Source organism: Protobothrops mucrosquamatus, unplaced genomic scaffold (genome assembly GCF_001527695.2).
Source record: "Protobothrops mucrosquamatus isolate PMUCROS unplaced genomic scaffold, P.Mucros_1.0 scaffold1287, whole genome shotgun sequence".
Lineage (NCBI taxonomy): Eukaryota > Metazoa > Chordata > Lepidosauria > Squamata > Viperidae > Protobothrops > Protobothrops mucrosquamatus.
The window spans coordinates 265,018-284,540 of NW_015387491.1; the positions used below are offsets into that span (position 1 = coordinate 265,018).

The window sequence follows — 19,523 nt, forward strand, 5'->3', positions numbered from 1 at the left end:
GCACCCTAAGGAGGCCCTCTCTGTGGGAGCGGACTGGTCGAAGGGAGGTGTTTGGTAGGAGGCGGTCTTGCAAATACCTAGGTCCATTGCCACGGAGCGCTTTAAAGGTTGTTACTAACACCTCGAAGCGTACCCGGAAGGCCACAGGCAGCCAGTGCAGCTCGCGCAGGAGAGGTGTTACATAATAGGTAGAAACATTTAAGCATTACACATGGTACAGTATTAAAAAGGTACTGCTTTTCCAGAAAACAGGACATATCAAGCAGGGACTTTTTAAAAAATGTTCTGGGTAGCAGATCAGAAAGCCTCTCCTCATTGCCTCCCTCCATTTGGCACTGGCCATCCTGTGCCTCTTATTAACTCTAATGGGAAGCAATAATCTCCAGCCCATAAACCAACATCTTTACTTGCACCTGATTGCAGGCCTTAAGTATAAAGCAAGGCTTCATTAAAAAGTTAAAAGGCTAATTATCTGGCAAATCTAGAGGTTACTGGAATCAGAAATAACTAACAACTTATGTGGTTTTCTTACCAGAATTTACCAATAAAGCTTCTGAAAATAAATATTAATTTTGTAATGTATTTAATATAGATAATAGGAGAAAGTTTGAAAGAGATTCAGAAACAAGGAAAAGCTTCCCAATATTTCCAATAAGTCTAGCAACCTTGTATAATTTTGTCAAAATCAATATGCCACATTAAATTAATAATTCTTACCTGAACAAACAGAATCCTTCCAAAAATTTAACTTTAATCAATTAAATTTCCCCTGCACTTCGGATTATATATGTATTTCACTATATTGTATTTATATAATATTTAATTATACACATATAATGAAATATATGTGCGTATAAAAAAATTAAATACTGATTTTCCACACATGACAATTTTTAAAGTATATACAGAACAAAAATCAAATTAGAAGCACAACTACAGTATATTTATCCAAAAGGAAGATGCTCCTTAATGAAAGATTATCTTATTCCACTCAAAAATATGTTACGCAAAAAAATATATCTTTATTTTACTGTATTCTCAGTGAATGTAAGGTGATCTTTATAATATTTAAAGATACATTTCTGATATGATTTACCACCTGAAGTAGTTTTCCTTAACATTACCATTCAGGTGAATATAGTAGTGTAAATATAATTGTAATATTTGTAACATAAAATAATCTCTCTTTTGGGAATGCCACGATCCCAAATCCTTATTCTCTATAGACACCAACACCAAACAGCACCTGTTTGACTGGAGCAACACCAAAATTATCAACCACCCTACTACCTGCCACGCCTGGTGCTCCATAAGCAATTCCATCAACAGATACATTGACCTACAACCAGCCCACAAATCCCTCAGAATCCAAATCAATCGCACAGCCAACCAGAGACAATACTGACCCTCAACCAACCCACACAAGCCCCCTCCCCTCCTGACTAGCAGTTCTCTTCCCAATGACCCTGCCCCAATATAACCTCCCCATCGCAAGCCTCTCACTGATAACTCACACCTGACCCATCACAAGACCCTCACTTGATAACTCACATCTGAAGCCCTTATAAACAGAAGGACATTGACACTGACATCCTCGAAACTCCGTTGAAGATGTTACCTGGTAACAAAACATTTGGAAACCAACCCACAAGCTTGGAGAATGAACCTTCAGCCCCTAATATCTCTCTCTCTCTCTCTCTCTCTCTCTCTCTCTCTCTCTCTCTCTCTCAAACACACACACATACGTGCGACCATACACAAACATTTTGATTCAAACAAGAAGTACTTCATTCTTTATAAACTTGTAACAAGTATATACTGCTCATAGTTCACGATTGTTATTTAAAAAATAAGTAATATTTACTATATTATAGTAAATAGCCTATAAAATTTCCAGCATAAATATATTATAAATGAAATATATTACCATGATAATTTGTTGAATGTAAAATCATTCTTCATCATTTTCAAGATAATCTCCTTTATGTCCAGTAGGACATTTTATTATGTAGAAAAACTGTAATCTAAAGCTATCTCCAACTGATCTAGGGCTAAAAGACTTTAGCTTGCCATAAAATAATAAACATCAATAGTTATCCTGCTACAACATGGTCTAATTAAATTCTGTTTTATATGGCATTTACAGCAAAGCAGTTATCCCTTAAATAACCATTAACATCACGAATAATTGTGTTGGTTGTGTCATTTTCCATTTTGTAAGAAGGGGAGCTCTCTTCATAGCCTTCCTCCTTTATAAGCACATGCCACTGCCACCTGGTGGTCAAGAACTCAGATACAAGCAGATTGGCTAAACTAAAACTTCATATATGCTTTCCAGCATCAAATGAGGATTTACCTCAAGAGATCATTCATGGGAGCCACCGCTAATCCCAGTTTTCAGACAAGTATAACTGCATAAGAAAATGCAAATATATGTTTTCTATACTCTGCTAGATATCTCTGCATTATTTTTCCTCAGGAAACTTTGCAAAGTTCAGAATCTCAAAAGAGATTGAAGCATTATTCTGCACTCTCTATCCTTCAATCTCACCATTTCTCTCAATATCTATACCACTGAATTTTAACAGCTTGCAAAATTGAGATAAAGTAATATACAGTAGATACAATTTTCCTTTTTTTGGTGGTGCTTCTGAGTCAGGATTGACTCCTGGCAAGTACCTGGACCCATTCCTAGTTTTCTGGATAAGATTTTCAGAAGTGGCTTGCCTTTGTCTTCTTCCTAGATCTGAGAAAGAGTAACTGGTCCAAGGTCACCCAGCTGATTTCATTTTTTAATGCCTAAGACCTTTTCCTTTCTGACTTGGATTACTTGGAAGCCCTGTTCAGAGTGGAGAGAACTGGGAACTCTGTGGCTATTCTCATGTGTCTTTACCTTTACTTCACCCATGTATCCATTCCTTACCTTTGGTGTTCAAGCAATGGGTTAAAAAGAGTGACAAAAATATATTCAGCCCTCAACTTTATATAGCACTCACATCCCTCAAATCTGACAATTCAATATGGGTCAGGACAACAGGTTTCAAACACAGTAACAGGATAATTTACCTTTCTGCTGTGTATGTTCGGATTTTGGTTTTACACAGATGATTCTGGAATTCACTGGTATTTCCTGGAGTGCTTCTTGGGGCTTTGTCTGCATGGCAGTTATAAAACACATGTTAATGTTATGATATCTAACTGGATCAAGTAAGATAAAAAAAACTTCTAGAACTGAATTAAAAATATATTGTTCCACATTTATCTTTGTCCATGCTTTCTTTCCAGCACACATGAAAGCAGAACTGATAAAATGAGACCTAATCCACAATGGCCATTCATACCCATTAGAATAAACAGAACACTAGACTGTAGATTTATAACATTTGCCCTGAACACAGAGATATTTTTTTACTTTGAAATGAGTAACGGAAGATGCGAGAAATCATATTTTGTGGATCTACCCATACCATCTATCAAAAAATTGACATTTCTCAGTAAGTACTCTCATAAACTAAGGTGTCTTCTTTTAAGAGAGGCTCCTGTCAAAGATATGTTTCAAAAGTAGCAAAATCCTTGTTTAGCCTAAGCCTTTGAGACTATTTTACTTGATTAATTCCAGTGGCAGCATTTAACTAAATTGGATTGATCTTGAAAATCCAAGCAGGGCTGGGTCTGATTGGATGGGGATGAGAAGATACTAAGGGTATAGCCAAACTGGAAGTTTAGAAAATATACAGGAAAAAAATAATTACAAGTCATGTACACATGGTTTGTTTATGTATTTATTTCATCATCCAACTCACCACAGTGATTCTGAGTGGTTAAAGCATATAAAAAACAAATACAGGCAATAATATGTGCAACCCCAGATCCATAGCCATACACAGAAACATATATACACCTAAATGGCTACCAAGGCAATACTCAAACAACAAATGCCACAACATGTCTTGGGCACAAACCAACTTCCTTAACCCCAAGCCTGGAAACACAAACAGATCTAAGGCTTTCCGAGCAGTTGGTAGGATTATGGAAAGTTGAATCACAAGCCTTTTTGATTCTGCTCTCCAGCCTCTGATTCAGGCCCAGAAAGTCATAGACAATGTGGTCTCTGAATTTCTTACAGAATAACAGAGTTGGAAGGGACCTTGGAGGTCTTCTAGTCCAACCCCCTGCTCAGGCAGGAAGCCCTATACCATTTCAGACAAATGGTTGTCCAATCTCTTCTTAAAAACTTCCAGTAATAGTGTTCCAAAGGCCCATTTTCTGGGTCTCACTAAATGGGATCCAAAACACACCTGTCCTGTTGGACCTCACATTATAAACAATTGGAGAGAAGCAGTCCCACAAATAATCCAGTGCCCTGCCATATAAGTAACAATCAGCACTTGAATTGCATCTGAAATCAGTGCAGCTTGTAAAGCAAAGGTGCTACATGGGTGTGATACTTTATCTGGCAGATGCTTAGAATATTCCTCCCAACAGTCTGCAAGGCAACTCCCCCATACCTGGAGGGTCCAGGCCTCTTTAAACAGGGCTGCTCTCTAGAAAGCAGAGAAATACTGATTTTTCATCACCTTTACTGACATAGTTACTACAAAATCTGTGTAGATGGGACTATGAAATGACAAGAAGCTGAGCTGGATTTTTAGTTATATGAATTATGTGTATTTACATTTTGAATGAGTAACAAGAAATGGGATGCAAGTATTTTCCATGCAAAGAAACAAAATCTAGACAGCTATCTCCATGGTAGCTGAGACTATCAACAAAAACTTCTTGTAACATCTGAATTCAGCTTCAGTCCATATGAATTCAGGTTAGAAAAACACTTTTCTTTTTGCTGAGGACAAAATAACTGCTAAAAAACCCACTTCAGATATAAAAGAGTAGAATAATTCCCCAAAAATACATGATTCTACCTCTAATGAAACCTTGTAAAACGCATAGGAAGAGGCTACATGATAATATACAGAAAAGCTTTTGCAAAGTCCAGAATACCTCTTCTTGGCTTTGGGTCATTAGCATAATTACATCCATTTGAGTACTCTATATTTAAAAGAATACTAACACAGCCTAATACATTGGCTAAGGCTCGTCAGTCGTATTACCTGCAATGAGTCATCCAACGGAGGTGTCAGGTTGGTGTTTCCATATGCCCCTAGAGAGCCAGGTTGAGCCAGTTCAGCTATGCTCATTGGCCCATGAGTAACATCAGGAACACCAGGAATATCTCCTGAGAGATTAAAAACATATTAAAAGCACGGTTTCTATTTAAATTTTATTATTTCTAATGCACACCTATAAATTAAAAATGGCTTGATAGATCACTACTGTATGTGAGATCACATGGCTGAAACACTGCTGTCTACATTGTTTGTAGGTTCTCAGATAAGAGGAGCAAATCTTTCATTTACTCACTGTATTTTGAACATGTTCCTTATGTTGACAGAGTAGCTCACTGCACTTTACACGCAGGCTTGTGATTTTTCGAAATAACTGGTGGGAATTTTGCCAACAGATAGAAAATGTTTTGAATGTTGGCATAAACAAAGTTTAGTCATAAATCTCTTAATACCACCTTTTTAAAACACTTATTGGGAGAAAGCATAATGAAAGTTTTCACAAAGAGTTGCATCACACAAACTGGGACAATTTTAACCTTAAATTATACATTATACCTTAATTATTGCAATGCCAAAATAATTCATACAGGAATTTACTTTTTTTCCCTACAGTTCTACTTTCAATCTTATTTCTTTTACTATTTTCTTTTTTCCCCATACCCATATTTTACCAGGCCAACTCCTGGTATGTTTTGAATATGTCTCATATTCAAAACATCTTATCATCCTTATTTTCTTCACTAATTCTCTCAATCTGTCATTTTAAATTATGCTTTCAGAGTTACATTCATTCCTTTGACATCTATAACCATGAATACATTTGTATTTAAAATAGGTATTCAACACAGATCTTTTCCTAAAAAAATACACATCAAACAATTCCATTGTCATTAACTGAGTTTCCACACGACCCAATCACTTTTATTATAGTCTCATCTTGGTCCTGCTTAGTCCATCTTTTGCTGTTGTGAGGGAGTCACCCTGCCACCATCCCTGCTTGCCCCTCTCCCTGCCAGGGAACTCTCAAGGTCCAGCAGAGCATGCCGAAGGAGAGGTCCTTCTCTCCAAGCTCGGGTGTGATTAGCAGCTTGCCAGCTCAGATGTGGATAAAAGTCCTCAAGCTCAGAATAGCATGTGTGTGTGTGTGTGTGTGTGTGTGTGTGTGTGTGTGTGTGTGTGTGTGTGTATGGAACAATGACTCCTGCTTAGCCCGCCTTTCGGGGGGGGGGGGCTGTAAAGTGTGGTAAGGAAGCCTTTGGAGAAGGAGTGTGGGATGGAGGGAATTTTCACCTCCCTCAAGCAGGACCAGTTTTGGAAACCAGAGCAGAAGGCCTAGGCTTGCAGTGAGAGTTGTCCTCATGGCAAGTTGACTGGGGCAATAGTAGTAGTAGTAGTAGTAGTAGTAGTAGTAGTAGTAGTAGTAGTAGTAATAATAATAATAATAATAATAATAATAATAATAATAATAATAATAATAATAAAGTTGGAAGGGACCTTGGAGGTCATCTAGTCCAACCCCCTGCTCAGGCAGGAAACCCTATACCATTTCAGGCAAATGGCTGTCCAGTCTCTTCTTAGAAACCTCCAGTGTTGGAGCATTCACTGCTTCTGGAGGTAAGGAGTTCCACTGGTTAATTGTTCTCACTGTCAGGAAATTTCTCCTTAGTTCTAGGTTGCTTCTCTCTTTGGTTAGTTTCCATCCATTGCTTCTTGTCCTGCCTTCAGGCGCCTTGGAAAATAGCTTGACTCCCTCTTCTTTGTGGCAGCCCCTAAGGTATTGGAATACTGCTATCATGTCCCCTCTCGTCCTTCTCTTCATTAAACTAGACATACCCAATTCCAGCAGCCGTTCCTTATATGCTTTATCCTCCAGTCCCCTAATCATCTTTGTTGCTCTTCTCTGTTCTCTTTCTAGAGTCTCAGCATCTTTTTTACATCGTGGTGACCAAAACCACAATGTGTCTGGCGGTGAGGCGGCAGTGGCAAGGAGGTGGTGATGAGGTGACAGCAGCAAGTTGTCCTAGGCCTGAGAATATTTGTAGCTCAGGACTGACCTATGTGGTCCTTGGTGCTCTCTGAACGTGGTTGTTTGCTTGCAAATATGTCATTACCCAGCCAGATAACATCATCTCTGCTAGTGAGAATAGGGTTTTCTCCCTGTTTACATATGGTAGCTTGCCCTGCCAGTCTTGGTAGGGGTGTAGTTTTCTCCTTGGTAGTTCCTTGATTAGGGTATTTTCTGTTTGATTTTTTTGTCTGGTGTTAATTCCTGCTTATCTGGTCTTAATGTTCTCTTTCTAAAATTTTGGGATTTAATTTGGTCTGGGATGCTCAGTCTCCCTGTTGAAAATATGGTTGAGTCTGCCCATCTCAGACATCAATAGACACAAACCATATTTACATGCAGTATACACAGGGCAGAATAAACTTAAAGTCCTCACTTAACAACTATGCGGTCCTCACCTAACAACTGCAAACAAATTTGCCAGAACTGCTGTTGCAGCTGTATTAAATATATAGTAGGTAATTCTCATTTAGCAACTACAAGTGGACCCAAAACTTTGTTGTTAAGTGAAGTTGTCACTAAGTGAAACCACATCTTTGCTCATGATCTTATCTCAGCCTTGCTTTATAAACCTGTGAAGGTCATAAATGTGAGAATTGGTCTAAAATTACTTTTTCATCAACATCAGAACTGCGTACAATCGCTGAATGAGGGAATTGCTAAATAAGGACTGCCTATACTTCACGCTAAGCTGAATTTTTCTATTAAAAATTAACCACAGAAAATATTGATTTTTATTGAAAATCTTGATAGAATTACCATTATTTAATACCAGGAATCAGTTAGCATGCTTTTTATTTCCAAGTATCCAAGCTCAATGTTCATTTTAAAAAGCTCATTTAATGTTTTTCTTTAACTTGTGTATAAAGACAGATTCTGAAAATATGTAATCTTTATAACCAGATGATCTCATATGCGATTTAACTGTTAATACTTCTGAATGCAAGCAATAAGCTTGAAATAAAATACGCGCATTTAGCCTAAACTGTTGATGGGATGACATATAACCATGCTGTACATTATTCGTATATTTTTTAAAGAATTAGCATAAAAAGTTGCAACTATCCAAGAGTTCTATTGTTTCCTTGAAGCAAAATGTGTTCTGGGCTAAGTGTGTTATTTTAAGTATGCTGTCTTTGGCTGTTTTAAATCAAGACCTCTTGAAGCAAGAAAATACTTTTAATTCAAGTATTTGCTTTCTGAAAATACTAAAATGTAAACATATATGTCAATATTGGAAAGTGCCCATTATAGAATTGGGCCTCCAGACTCCTTTCATGAGGCTATGACTCTAAGGTCAAGGCAAAGGTTTTACTCAGCTTCTTATCTTACAGCCAAGAACAGGATCTGATGCTTTCTAAGGGCTCTCCCCATTGAGCTATGACCTCTGCCTAAGCTCTTGCTTGATTGGCAACAGAAATTCAGGATTTAAGCCAAGGAGTATATCTTAAGAAATATGCTGCAATAACAGCTCCAAATTCCAAAGACTAATGTATGCCAGTCTGAACATGCACATTCTGTTTCGCTTTCTAAAAGCCAGCAAATCTTAGCCAGAGAAGCTACCTTTCTTAATGTGTTTAATCCACATAATCCCTACATAATTTAAATATTGGTTAGCATACCATGTGGCATTAGGTTTTACCTGTCTCCAAGCATTCAGAATTAAGAAGTAACCCTTCCAGATGTTTTAAACCCATGGTTTTATGCTGTAAATTGGTAACTGTAAATTTTGTCAAGCTATATTATGATCTGTTTGAGTACTTCATAATAATTTATATAAATTAATACCTGCAACATTGTCACACTGTCCTGATGATGGCATCTGTTGAGTTAATTCTTTAGAAACATGGTTGGTGGTCTGGCCCATGTAAACAGAATGTCCCATTAGGATACTTTCAGCAGCTTTTGTTAGCCTTGGTCTTTGACCCTCGCTAAGTTCCCCAGCACTGTTGTCAGTATCCTAAAGAGAGAGAGAGACAGAGACAGAGAGTTGCACATCTACTCCATTTTGAAGTGGCTCCCATTTGTGAAGGTGGGCAGAGGGAACACTTAAGTAGAATCAAGGAAAGGGAGGGGAGGGAAAATTCAAATGGAGAGGGAGGGGAGATCAGCTTTCCTTCATTTATTAAAAAGATCCCTGATCTGGAGAGAGGAGAGGAGCATCAATTTATCTTTATCTCTTTTTCTTTTTATAAAAAGGAATCCGCCTTAAAAGAGACACAAGAACTCTTCTGCAATCAGGTGCTTACCCAGCACTGTATGATAAAGTCACTATTGTTTACAAAAAGATGGACTAGAAGAATTCTCATAAGCATGCATAGAAGCTCTTTTTAATAATAATAATTTGATTTATTACCACTAATACCATTAATAGTCTGAGTCATTATCACATAGCTGGATCATCAAATAAGTGATGTTCCAAACATGGAAACAACAGGTGTCATAAGAACATTAAAACATTTATGGGAAAAATAATGAGGTAGTAGAAGACAATGTTGGAGATTGAAAATGAAAAAAATATGGGGTTGTCAGTATTAGAAGAGGAATTTTCCACTCATTATCATCCTTTTTATTTGTTGCTATGATGCCACATTCAGTGATTTTTAAGAAAACAAATGTTGTCTACCAAACAGCAAAAACGCTAATAAAACTTCACATTTGTTTTATGTGTTCGCTCCACTACCAATGAGTCTCCATAGATCATAGTAAAGGAATGTGGCCTTCAAAAGAAAAAAAGTTGCCCATTTCTGTTTCAACAGATTTAGAAATAAATGGTACCTCTGAATGGCAACTTTCTTCATGCAAAGTAAGTGGCGCTTGATTCAGTTTTGAAAAGAGAGAAAGGACTTGATCTCTGTGGGGTCCTCTGGGAGGTCTCCGTATCACTTGTCCCTCACTGGGAGGATCATAATCCTAAAAGACACAATAGTGGTTTTTTCCCCCAAGCTACTCATAAAAGATAAATCACATTCCTGACATTCCGGGCTCTCAAAATGAAATAGCATCTTAAAAAAATAGGAACATTAAAGAACTTATCAGAAAAAGCACTGAAGCCTTATTACAGCATCAATATACACTTATGTACGTACATATGTATGTATGTGTTGGAATCGGGCTGTGTCCAAGTTGAATAAAATAAATAAATAATAAACATGACGTTCTTGAAAAACCATCCCCAATCTTCTACCAGCCAGATATATTGGGACTGCAATTCCCAGAATTCTCAGTTTGCACACAATTGCTAAGAGTTTTAATTCCATTTAATTTGAAATATCAAGTTGGGCACAGTTATTCAATCTTTCCCCTCCTTTCAGTAGGGAAAAATCTTGCTAATTAAATATGGATTTTATTATGCATACACATTACTGGTCCAACCACTGAGATAAATCCACTCATTTATCCAATACCTAGAAATAACTACAAACTGACAGTACATGGACTAACCTGGACCATGGTCAACAGGTATAAAGGTATTCCTTCAGTTATGACAACCACTGGCACCAGAATTTTGGTCATAAAGTGCAATGCCACAAGACTGTATCACTTAGCAACAGTAATTCCTGCAGTTCCAATTGCTGTCATTAAGCAAGGATTGCGGGTTGTTAAGTAAGCACCTCCTTGCAGCTTCCTGCTGGCTTCCAATCACCAAAGTCAATGGGGAAGCCAGCAGGAAATTGCAAGTCCCAAACGGCTAACAAGCAGACTGGGAGGCAGGTAAGTAGCTGTTGCCAGGTGGGAGAGGGTACAGCAGAAGCTCAGTGGGATTTGGGGTGGCTGTTGCCAGGTGGGAGAGTGTACGTAAGAGGCAGGGAAGTGTAGTGCGAGCGCAACAAACTTCGGGAAGGGTGCACAGATGGGGGAGATTTACTGGAGCTTCCCTGTTGACTTTGCTTGTGGGAAGCTGGCAGGAAGGTCACAAATTGCGATCATGTGACTGTGGGATGCTGCAACTGTTATAATGGCAAGCGGGTTACCAAATGCCCTGATCACAACTGCATGTCCGCCGGGTGCTTGGAAAGCTGGTATTTTGAATACTGGTTGTAACCACTACTCATTCAATACCATCGTAAGTTTGAATGGTCGCAGAACAAGTGGTTGTTAACCAAGGACTACCTATACGACACCAGCCTTATTCAAGCACTGGGCCCTTTTATCTAAAGATCACAGCTTCCTAGACAATACTGGAATTACTAATCAAACAAAGTAGGCACCATGGTCAATTCCTATCTTACGTTTTCAATGGAACTAGGGGGAAATGATGACAAGAGTAGAGAAGAGTTGACATTTTGGATACGAAGCCCATAACATACTGTGTCAACACCTAGTTACTGTGGTAAATACAGCACTGCTTTCAACTGAAGAAGCATATCACTGATTTGGGCTTCCCAGCCCTTCAGCTTGGATTTAAAAATGGATATTAACCCTGTATGAAAGCAGGCTAGTTACCATTTTGGCCAGCCAGGATGAAAGTATGATCCTTTTCCTATTTTATAAGCCAATCTCCTACTCTGCTATTTACATAAAACTGTCATTTACTGAAATCGTTTAAATGACCTACTCCATTAAACTACAGCATCATATTTGGTTCAATGTTTTAATTTTTAAGTGATTTTATTACCATCTCACGGGCGTCATGAAGGGTGCTGGCCAAACTGTCACTGAGGTTTGGAAAAGGCAGTCCTCCTTCTGCCAAAGCTATAAAGATGAGAAGCACACAATTATGAAATGAACACTTGGGCTGCAGCTGGATTTTTGTCTGCAAATCTATCTGGAAAACAGATTTTTGAGAAGGGTAGGAAAATCCTCCCTCTAGATTAGGTTCAAAATTTATTTGGGCCAAAGTCTACAGCAATCCCTCTTGCGCTGGTTTGGCATCATCTCTCTTCCCCTTTAATCTGAAAGGGCTTCTTCCTTTTCCTTCCAAATCAGTAGGACTCATAAATGTGATTGCGCCAGGGTATCAGGTCAAATCTGGTTACAAAATACCCATGAGGGAAACAAAAAGCAATTACTTCATTCAAAACCCCAAAACTATGGGATGGAAGAGAGAATGCCTCAAGTTGCAAAAGCATTTTTCAGAGCTGTGGCATTTTTATTGTGTTAAAAGATGTTCTCAACCCTTCCTATCTGGAGTAAGACATACAGAATTATATCAAACTAGTCTTTCTAAATACGTAAAACCTCTCATTGTGTTCTCCAGAAATATAAAACCAGCAAAAAAATCTAAATCTCTTACGAAGTTCCCCTTGGAGTTGCGTCACTATAGAACAGGGGTAGTCAACCTTGGCTCTTTTATGACTCGTGGACTTCAACTCCCAGAATTCCTGAGCCTGCACAGCTGGCTCAGGAATTCTGGGAGTTGAAGTCCACGAGTCATAAAAGAGCCAAGGTTGACTACCCCTTGCTATAGGACATATGTCAGGACTTGATTCTCTTGGATATGGAGTCCTTAAAATGCTACAAGAATGATAGAAGGCCAGAGAAAGCATCACCTTTTGCAGCTAGCAGTTGCCCATAGCTGTACAGAATTTCTCCTTCAGAAATTGGCCTGTCTGCAGCCTCAGTTTCTGTGGTGGTCAGACTGCTTTCTTCTGAGGGGCCCGAACTGGACGTTTCCACGGAAGCTGATGGAGGTTCTGCAGGAAGTGGACTGTGGCTCTTAGGCACCTCAGGAGAAACTGGCAATACCAAAATCTCTGGCTCTTCGTGCTTACCCACGGACATTATACTAAAAAATGACCAAAGAAAACCCCTATAAATAATAGATGACACATATTTGCTAGCATTTCTTTAAATATGTGTCCTATTTTTGATGCACATTTTTGGCACATATTTGCTAGCATTTCTTGAAAACCACTCTAGAATTCCTGGAAGCTTGGCATTTAGATAAATTGGTCCATCAATAGAAACATAGAAATAAAACAACTTTACACATCAGTCAAAAGAGATAACTAAAAACAAAACTAAGAAGGAAACAAAAAGACCAGAACATATTCTCTCCAGCAATCAACATCCAGATTAGTAAGAATTATTATTCAAGGAACTGCCAAGGAGAAAACAACAGCTCCCAAAACCCTGGCAGGGAAAGCTATATAATGTGGGGGGAGAAAACCCCACATTCATCCACACTGAAGATATTACCTAGTAGGGTAATGAAACATCTGCAAACAAACAATAACTCAGAGAGCACCAAGAACTTCACAATTAAACCCTGAGCTATATATATTCTCTTCCACTGGATTTTTTTTTTAAAAAAACATTGCTAGTTTACTGAAGAGAATAACATAGGGCCTACTATTTTTTAAAATTCATCATAGTTTTGGGGGCTAGCATTGAAGTAAATGCAGCACAGAGATGAGCATGCTATAATATGATGCAAAACTCAATACATTCCAAAATATAAATAGCCTCTTTGCATTCCACTTGGCTAAGTAGAAATGCCAGAAAGACAATTTCAACTTGGCATAAAAACTAGTTTTGTATTGCTTTTCTTTTGGCTGTATCTTATTCTGGCAACTGAAGACTGCAGGAGTCATTAATTTATGTCAGTTGGGGAGGACTCACACAGCTGTTGGATTATAACCTTCTTCACTCTGTGGACTAGGCTTTTCTTCTTCCAAAGGAAGTTCTGTATCTCCCCATGCATTGGGAGGGGTTTGTCTTTTCATCATTCCTGTGTCCAGGGTACGGTCTGATATAGGAGGGCTTGGTGAGGCTACTATGGGTGTTGCTGAAGGGGTAACGACAGGTGTACGAACCGGACCGACAACTACAGCCTCAGACCCTGCATGAATTGGGGGGAAATGAGAAAAGGAATGCAAGGTCAGATTATACTGTTATCCATTTTTTTAATGCAGAGAGAATAACTTAGCCCCTATAGCAGGAGTCATTCTCCTTTCTCTGAAAATTCTTTCAGGTTATTACGGTTATTTGCATTAAAATTATAGTAATCCTAATCTTTTCACAGAGAGGATCTATCAAATGGATGTAGAAGGAAACGAAGAGGAATAAGGAAAGTTAGAATCAGATTCAAGCCTCGGTTTCTTTCATTTGATTATCAAAAAAGAAAAGAGCTTGCTAACTTCTTTATAAGCTGTCAGACGTCTGCCCACACATACCGCAGTTTTTGATACCCACTATTACGTGTCTCGACTTTTAAAGCGAAGGAAAGAGGTGGGATGCAAGCAGGAAGTCTGAGAGAAATGCTGCTCCTATTGCTAGTGAAACTCTGTGCAGCACACAAATAAAGTTCATTTTGCTAGTGCCCTGAGTCACAGAGAAGGAAGGAATCCATGGAGTTAGCCCATCCTGCTGGAGCCCTCTTTCCTTTTCAAATCAACCACAGTTCCTATGCAAAACTATTGGGTGTTAGTTGGGCATCTAGAAAATTGCAGATGGGGACAAAAACCTACTTAAGCTCAGTTCTCAAATACACAAGTATATTGCATGATATAATGTGAATTTGCACAGAGGAAAACTGGATGAAAACAGAATACCCATTGCCAACTTTGGTTGATGTTCTGAGTATGGTCATTCCTGGATCCTTATTACAGTTGTCAGTGCACAGATCATGTGCGATAACTATAGTATACTTTAAGTAAAGCTACTATTGTGCTTGGTTTGGAAGTTACAGCTGGTGCAAGATGTGGCAACCAGGTGGCTGAATGGGGCATCTGGATGAACATGCTACTACTTTGTTCCAGTGGACTTTGAGTGCTTAAAATCATGCTTTATGAGGAAAACATGAAACCTTGCTAATAAGAAAGCTCTTCAAAAAAAAAAGCAAGTTTCAAAACAAAGATGGTTACATATAAATCACAATTTGTCTTAAGTGTTTTTTTTGATGCACCTGGTCAGCCCAATTATGGGAAGAAGAAATCCAAATTTAACACAAATCACAATTTATATGTATTTTTACCTATTGCACCCATCATTTTTTGATCACCCACATCTTCATCCATCTCATTAATAGACACAGATGACTCTGGGGTTTTTAAGGCAAAGGATTCTTTTACAGGTGGTGGTGACTGAGGTGGTGTGGATTCAGGTGTGACCAGTGGAGTAGGTAATATGGTTTCCTGAAATGGAAAAATACTCACAAATAATAAAAATACCAAAACTATTGAAACCACCCTCATTTCTACTGCATTTAACTCATCTCTGCTAAAGCATTACATTTTGATTGAAATTTATCTAGCCAATCAATTAATAATCCTCAATTAAACAGGTCTAATGCTTACTATTCCAAGAAGGGAAAGCTTATTAAAGCACAAATATTCTACTAGTCAATGACAACGTTAATTTAATGCATTTGATTCTTCGGCCTGGATACAAAACCAAAGAAGAAATAATTTTGGATTTGGAGTACAAATATAAAATGTCATATTAAAAGCAAGCCAAGACCTGCCTTCAAACTAAGGCTTAGTTCTGGAATTTTATATGCCCAGAATAAGAAGATTAAACCAATCTTTGTTTCCTGTCCAAGTCAGCCAAAAGCATATACAAAGCCAGTGATCTTCTCAAAGCTCTATGAAGAAACAGAATGGCCACTGATTCAGGTGATTCTAAGCGTCTCTTGTGGTGCTGGATGATTATTTCTATACATTTTGCCAGCTGTACTTGTGCAGTGACACAAGGCAGTCTTCTATCCCCAAAGTTATTTATTATCTGTATGAAACCGCTGGGGATGGTTATACCAGGTTTTGGAGGCAGGTATCATCAACAGGCAGATGACCTTCAACTCTACTAGGTAATACCTGAATCAGGAGAGGCCATGCATGTCCTGAAGTAGTGACTGTATATGAGGTGGATGAAGTCTACTACATTGAGACTGAATCCCAAGACGACAATGATTTTCTGGGTTTGAGAACTGGGACATTTACATTCGTCGGAAAGAACAGATACCTGGGTCAGGAATGCACCTAGGGACATCCACATTGGAAGCCCAAATGACTTCCAGAGTTAGGAATACTTATTGGCAGATTTGGTTGATATTGCAAGTGTGGTCATTCCGGGATCCTTACTATAGTTGCTAATGCACAGAAAATGTGAGATAATTTTAACAAGAGCTACTACTGTGTTTGATCTAGACCAGGGGTAGGCAACCTTGGCTCTTTTATGACTCGTGGACTTCAACTCCCAGAATTCCTGAGCCAGTCCACGAGCCATAAAAGAGCCAAGGTTGCCTACCCCTGGTCTAGAAGCTACAGCTGATGCAAGATGTGTCAATCAGATGGCTGAATGTGGCATCTGGATGCTCATGCCTTGTTGAAGCAACTGCCCTGGCTGCCAATTACAGGTAGTCCTCAACTTACAACCACAACTGAGTCCAAAATTTCTGTTGCTAAGCAAGACAGTTGTTAAATGAGTTTTGCTCCCTTTTACAATGGTTTTTGCACAGTTAAGTGAATCATTGCAGTTGTTAAGTGAATCTATCCTGCCCCATTGACTTTGCTTGTCAGAAGCTGGTTGGTAAGGTCACAAATGGCGATCACATCACCCTGGGAGAGTGCAGCTGTCATATATACATGCCAGTTGCCAAGCACCCAAATTTTAATTATGTGACCATGGGTCATAAGCCTGAAAACTGGACATCAGTCACTTTTTTTTAGTGCTGTCATAACTTTGAATGGTCACTAAATTAATGGTTGTAAGTCAAGGACGAACTGTAGTTTAAACCAGCCTGGCTGAGGAATTCTGGGAGTGGAAGTCCACAAGTCATAAAAGGGCCAAGTTTGAAGACCCCTGAATTAAGCCATTTAAATAGCAGCCAATAACTTTAAATAATTACTTCTAATTACTCTTCAACTAAGTACAGAAAAAAGCAACTTACCTTTTCTGGCAACTGTGGCACACTTGAAGAAACGACTGAAGCCAGTGCAGCTTTTTCACTTTCTCTGTTACCCAGCATTACAGCTACTCTCTCAGCAAGTGCTTCATTAACAAAATGCCTGATCATTTCAGAATCTACTGGGATGCCAGCATCAACAAATAGCTGAAACCCTTCAGTGCCCGCTGCTTCAACTGAAGATGAATCAGAACACAGGCAGAAATTCAAGTTTAAAGTTGTACATAATAAGATTTGGATATGAAGAACTTTGAACTATATTCCTGATTGTCAGTTGTTTCTATTCTCTGCTATCCCAAAGCTGATCCTGAGCCAGGGAATCGTTAGGAATGATGTGAGATACAATGCAAGGAATGGAATGGAATGATACCCCATTCCCCTTTATGCATGTGTGCATGTCTTTCTGTTTATATGTGGTTCTTTTTTTTCTTCAATGCTTAATTTGTAGGTTTTAGATGACTAGCCCATATAAACATTTAATATCCCACAGTTTATTATTTTTTATATTTCACAATGAGAGCCAGTTTGGTGTAGTGGTTAAGGCATTAAGCTAGAAACCAGGAAATTGGGAGTTCTAGTATCAACTGAGGCACAAAGATCTGGGTGACCTTGGGCCAGTCACTTTCTGCTAGCCCTAGGAAGGAGACAATGGCAAAACATGTCTGAAAAACCTTGCCACGAAATCAGTAGGGATTTGTCCATGCTGTCTCCGAGAATATGAATGTCTTCCATGAATGTCTTCATGCTCATCAGCAATAATTAGTTGAACTGTGTCTAAACCTTCTGTCAAATTCAGCAAAGAAGTTAGGGCGAAGTATCAGGATATTGGTAATTTGTTGCTAAACCCAGGTGGGAACTTTTAACAGTGGGAGGTCTTTAGATAAATAGTAGCTGGATGTTCTGCCATGTACTGTTTTGAGTGGCCAAGACATCATGCACATTTTGGGGAGTTTGGACTAGGACGAGGTGGATCAGTGGTCTGACTTAGCATCTTATCTTCCCCAATCTTACACTATTTATGTGTTTCCGAGGCCAGTATATGAATCTGGCTAGAAAATGATGTGGAAGTTGACCAGATTCTCTTGATACTAAACCAGGACCACCCAATATCTGTCCTCTGCAATTCTTGACAAAGTGATTTTTTAAAATTTCTTGTTGGGAAATAACAAAGGCATGTTTATGCTTCTGTTATATGACTACAGCATTATATATGTTAATATGAGTACATTCTTCATTTCCTGAGAGAGAACATGGGGGCCGATACGCTCCCACAGAGAGGCCCTCATCAGGGTGCCGTCAGCCAGACAGTGTCGGCTGGCGACCCCCAGGGCAAGGGCCTTCTCTGTCGGAGCACCCACCCTCTGGAACGAGCTGCCCCCAGAGATCCGGGTGATTCCGGATCTCCCCTCCTTCTGCCGCGCCCTTAAGACCTGGTTGTTTCAGCGGGCAGGACTNCAGGACTGGCCTAGGGGTATTTTAAATTGGTTTTAGCCAAATTTTAGTAGAAGCGGCCGATTTAAATATTTATTTTTAATGATTTTTTAAAACTTTGTATTGTATTGTATTAAACTGTTTTTAACTGGCTGTAAGCCGCCCTGAGTCCTACGGGAGAAGGGCGGGGTATAAATATAATAAAATGAAAAAAAAATGAAAATGAACATGATCTGACAATATAATGCATAAATATGTTTGATTATGTTGGGTTGTTTGGAGCATGTTTCTTATTGCTCCAGAAACAAACACGTGGGAGGGAATGTGTTGGAGGCCACAGCACATGCTTAAGAAAATGGCCTAGAACTAGGTGAATTGAGGAAAAATCCAGTTTATCAGATTCAGTAAATGCAGAACTATTCACTGATCAAATTTACTATAGGAATCCCTTTCCTGGACTTCTTCTGTAAAAGCCTGCCCCCCATTCTTCTTTAACCAGGATGAGACAGCTGTTTTTTTACTTACCAATGTCAGAGGATACTGCTTGGCTCTCTTCACTCTCTGGTGAGCTTAAGTTGCGAATCACCTCTTTCTGAGCTGGATACATTCCACTGATAACTCGGGCCATTACTTCTTGTTCTACCCTGATGGAATAATAAAAACATATAAGGAACGGTTGCTGGAATTGGGTATGTCTAGTTTAATGAAGAGAAGGACGAGGGGGGACATGATAGCAGTGTTCCGCTATCTCAGGGGCTGCCACAAAGAAGAGGGAGTCAAGCTATTTTCCAAAGCACCTGAAGGCAGGACGGATGGAAACTAATCAAGGAGAGAAGCAACCTAGAACTAAGGAGAAATTTCCTGACAGTTAGAACAATTAATCAGTGGAACAACCTGCCTCCAGAAGCGGTGAATGCTCCAACATTGGAGGTTTTTAAGAAGAGACTGGACAGCCATTTGTCTGAAATGGTATAGGGTTTCCTGCCTGAGCAGGGGGTTGGACTAGATGACCTCCAAGGCCCCTCCAACTTTATTATTATTATTATTATTATTA

The 19,523-nt window shown here is 39.0% G+C and overlaps 1 protein-coding gene across 1 annotated transcript in view; it reads right to left on the bottom strand.

Annotated features, from left to right (window-relative positions):
- KIAA0586 (KIAA0586 ortholog) overlaps positions 1-19,523 on the bottom strand; it is a 70,437-nt gene that overhangs the window by 20,671 nt on the left and 30,243 nt on the right. The window contains exons 22-31 of the mRNA XM_029285103.1: positions 18,995-19,113; positions 17,024-17,214; positions 15,110-15,269; positions 13,756-13,975; positions 12,684-12,919; positions 11,810-11,886; positions 9,970-10,104; positions 8,980-9,151; positions 5,112-5,236; positions 3,067-3,154 (exon numbers count right to left, since the gene is read on the bottom strand). Coding sequence (XP_029140936.1) covers positions 3,067-3,154; positions 5,112-5,236; positions 8,980-9,151; positions 9,970-10,104; positions 11,810-11,886; positions 12,684-12,919; positions 13,756-13,975; positions 15,110-15,269; positions 17,024-17,214; positions 18,995-19,113 — 1,523 coding nt within the window. The remainder of the gene's footprint in view (positions 1-3,066; positions 3,155-5,111; positions 5,237-8,979; positions 9,152-9,969; positions 10,105-11,809; positions 11,887-12,683; positions 12,920-13,755; positions 13,976-15,109; positions 15,270-17,023; positions 17,215-18,994; positions 19,114-19,523) is intronic.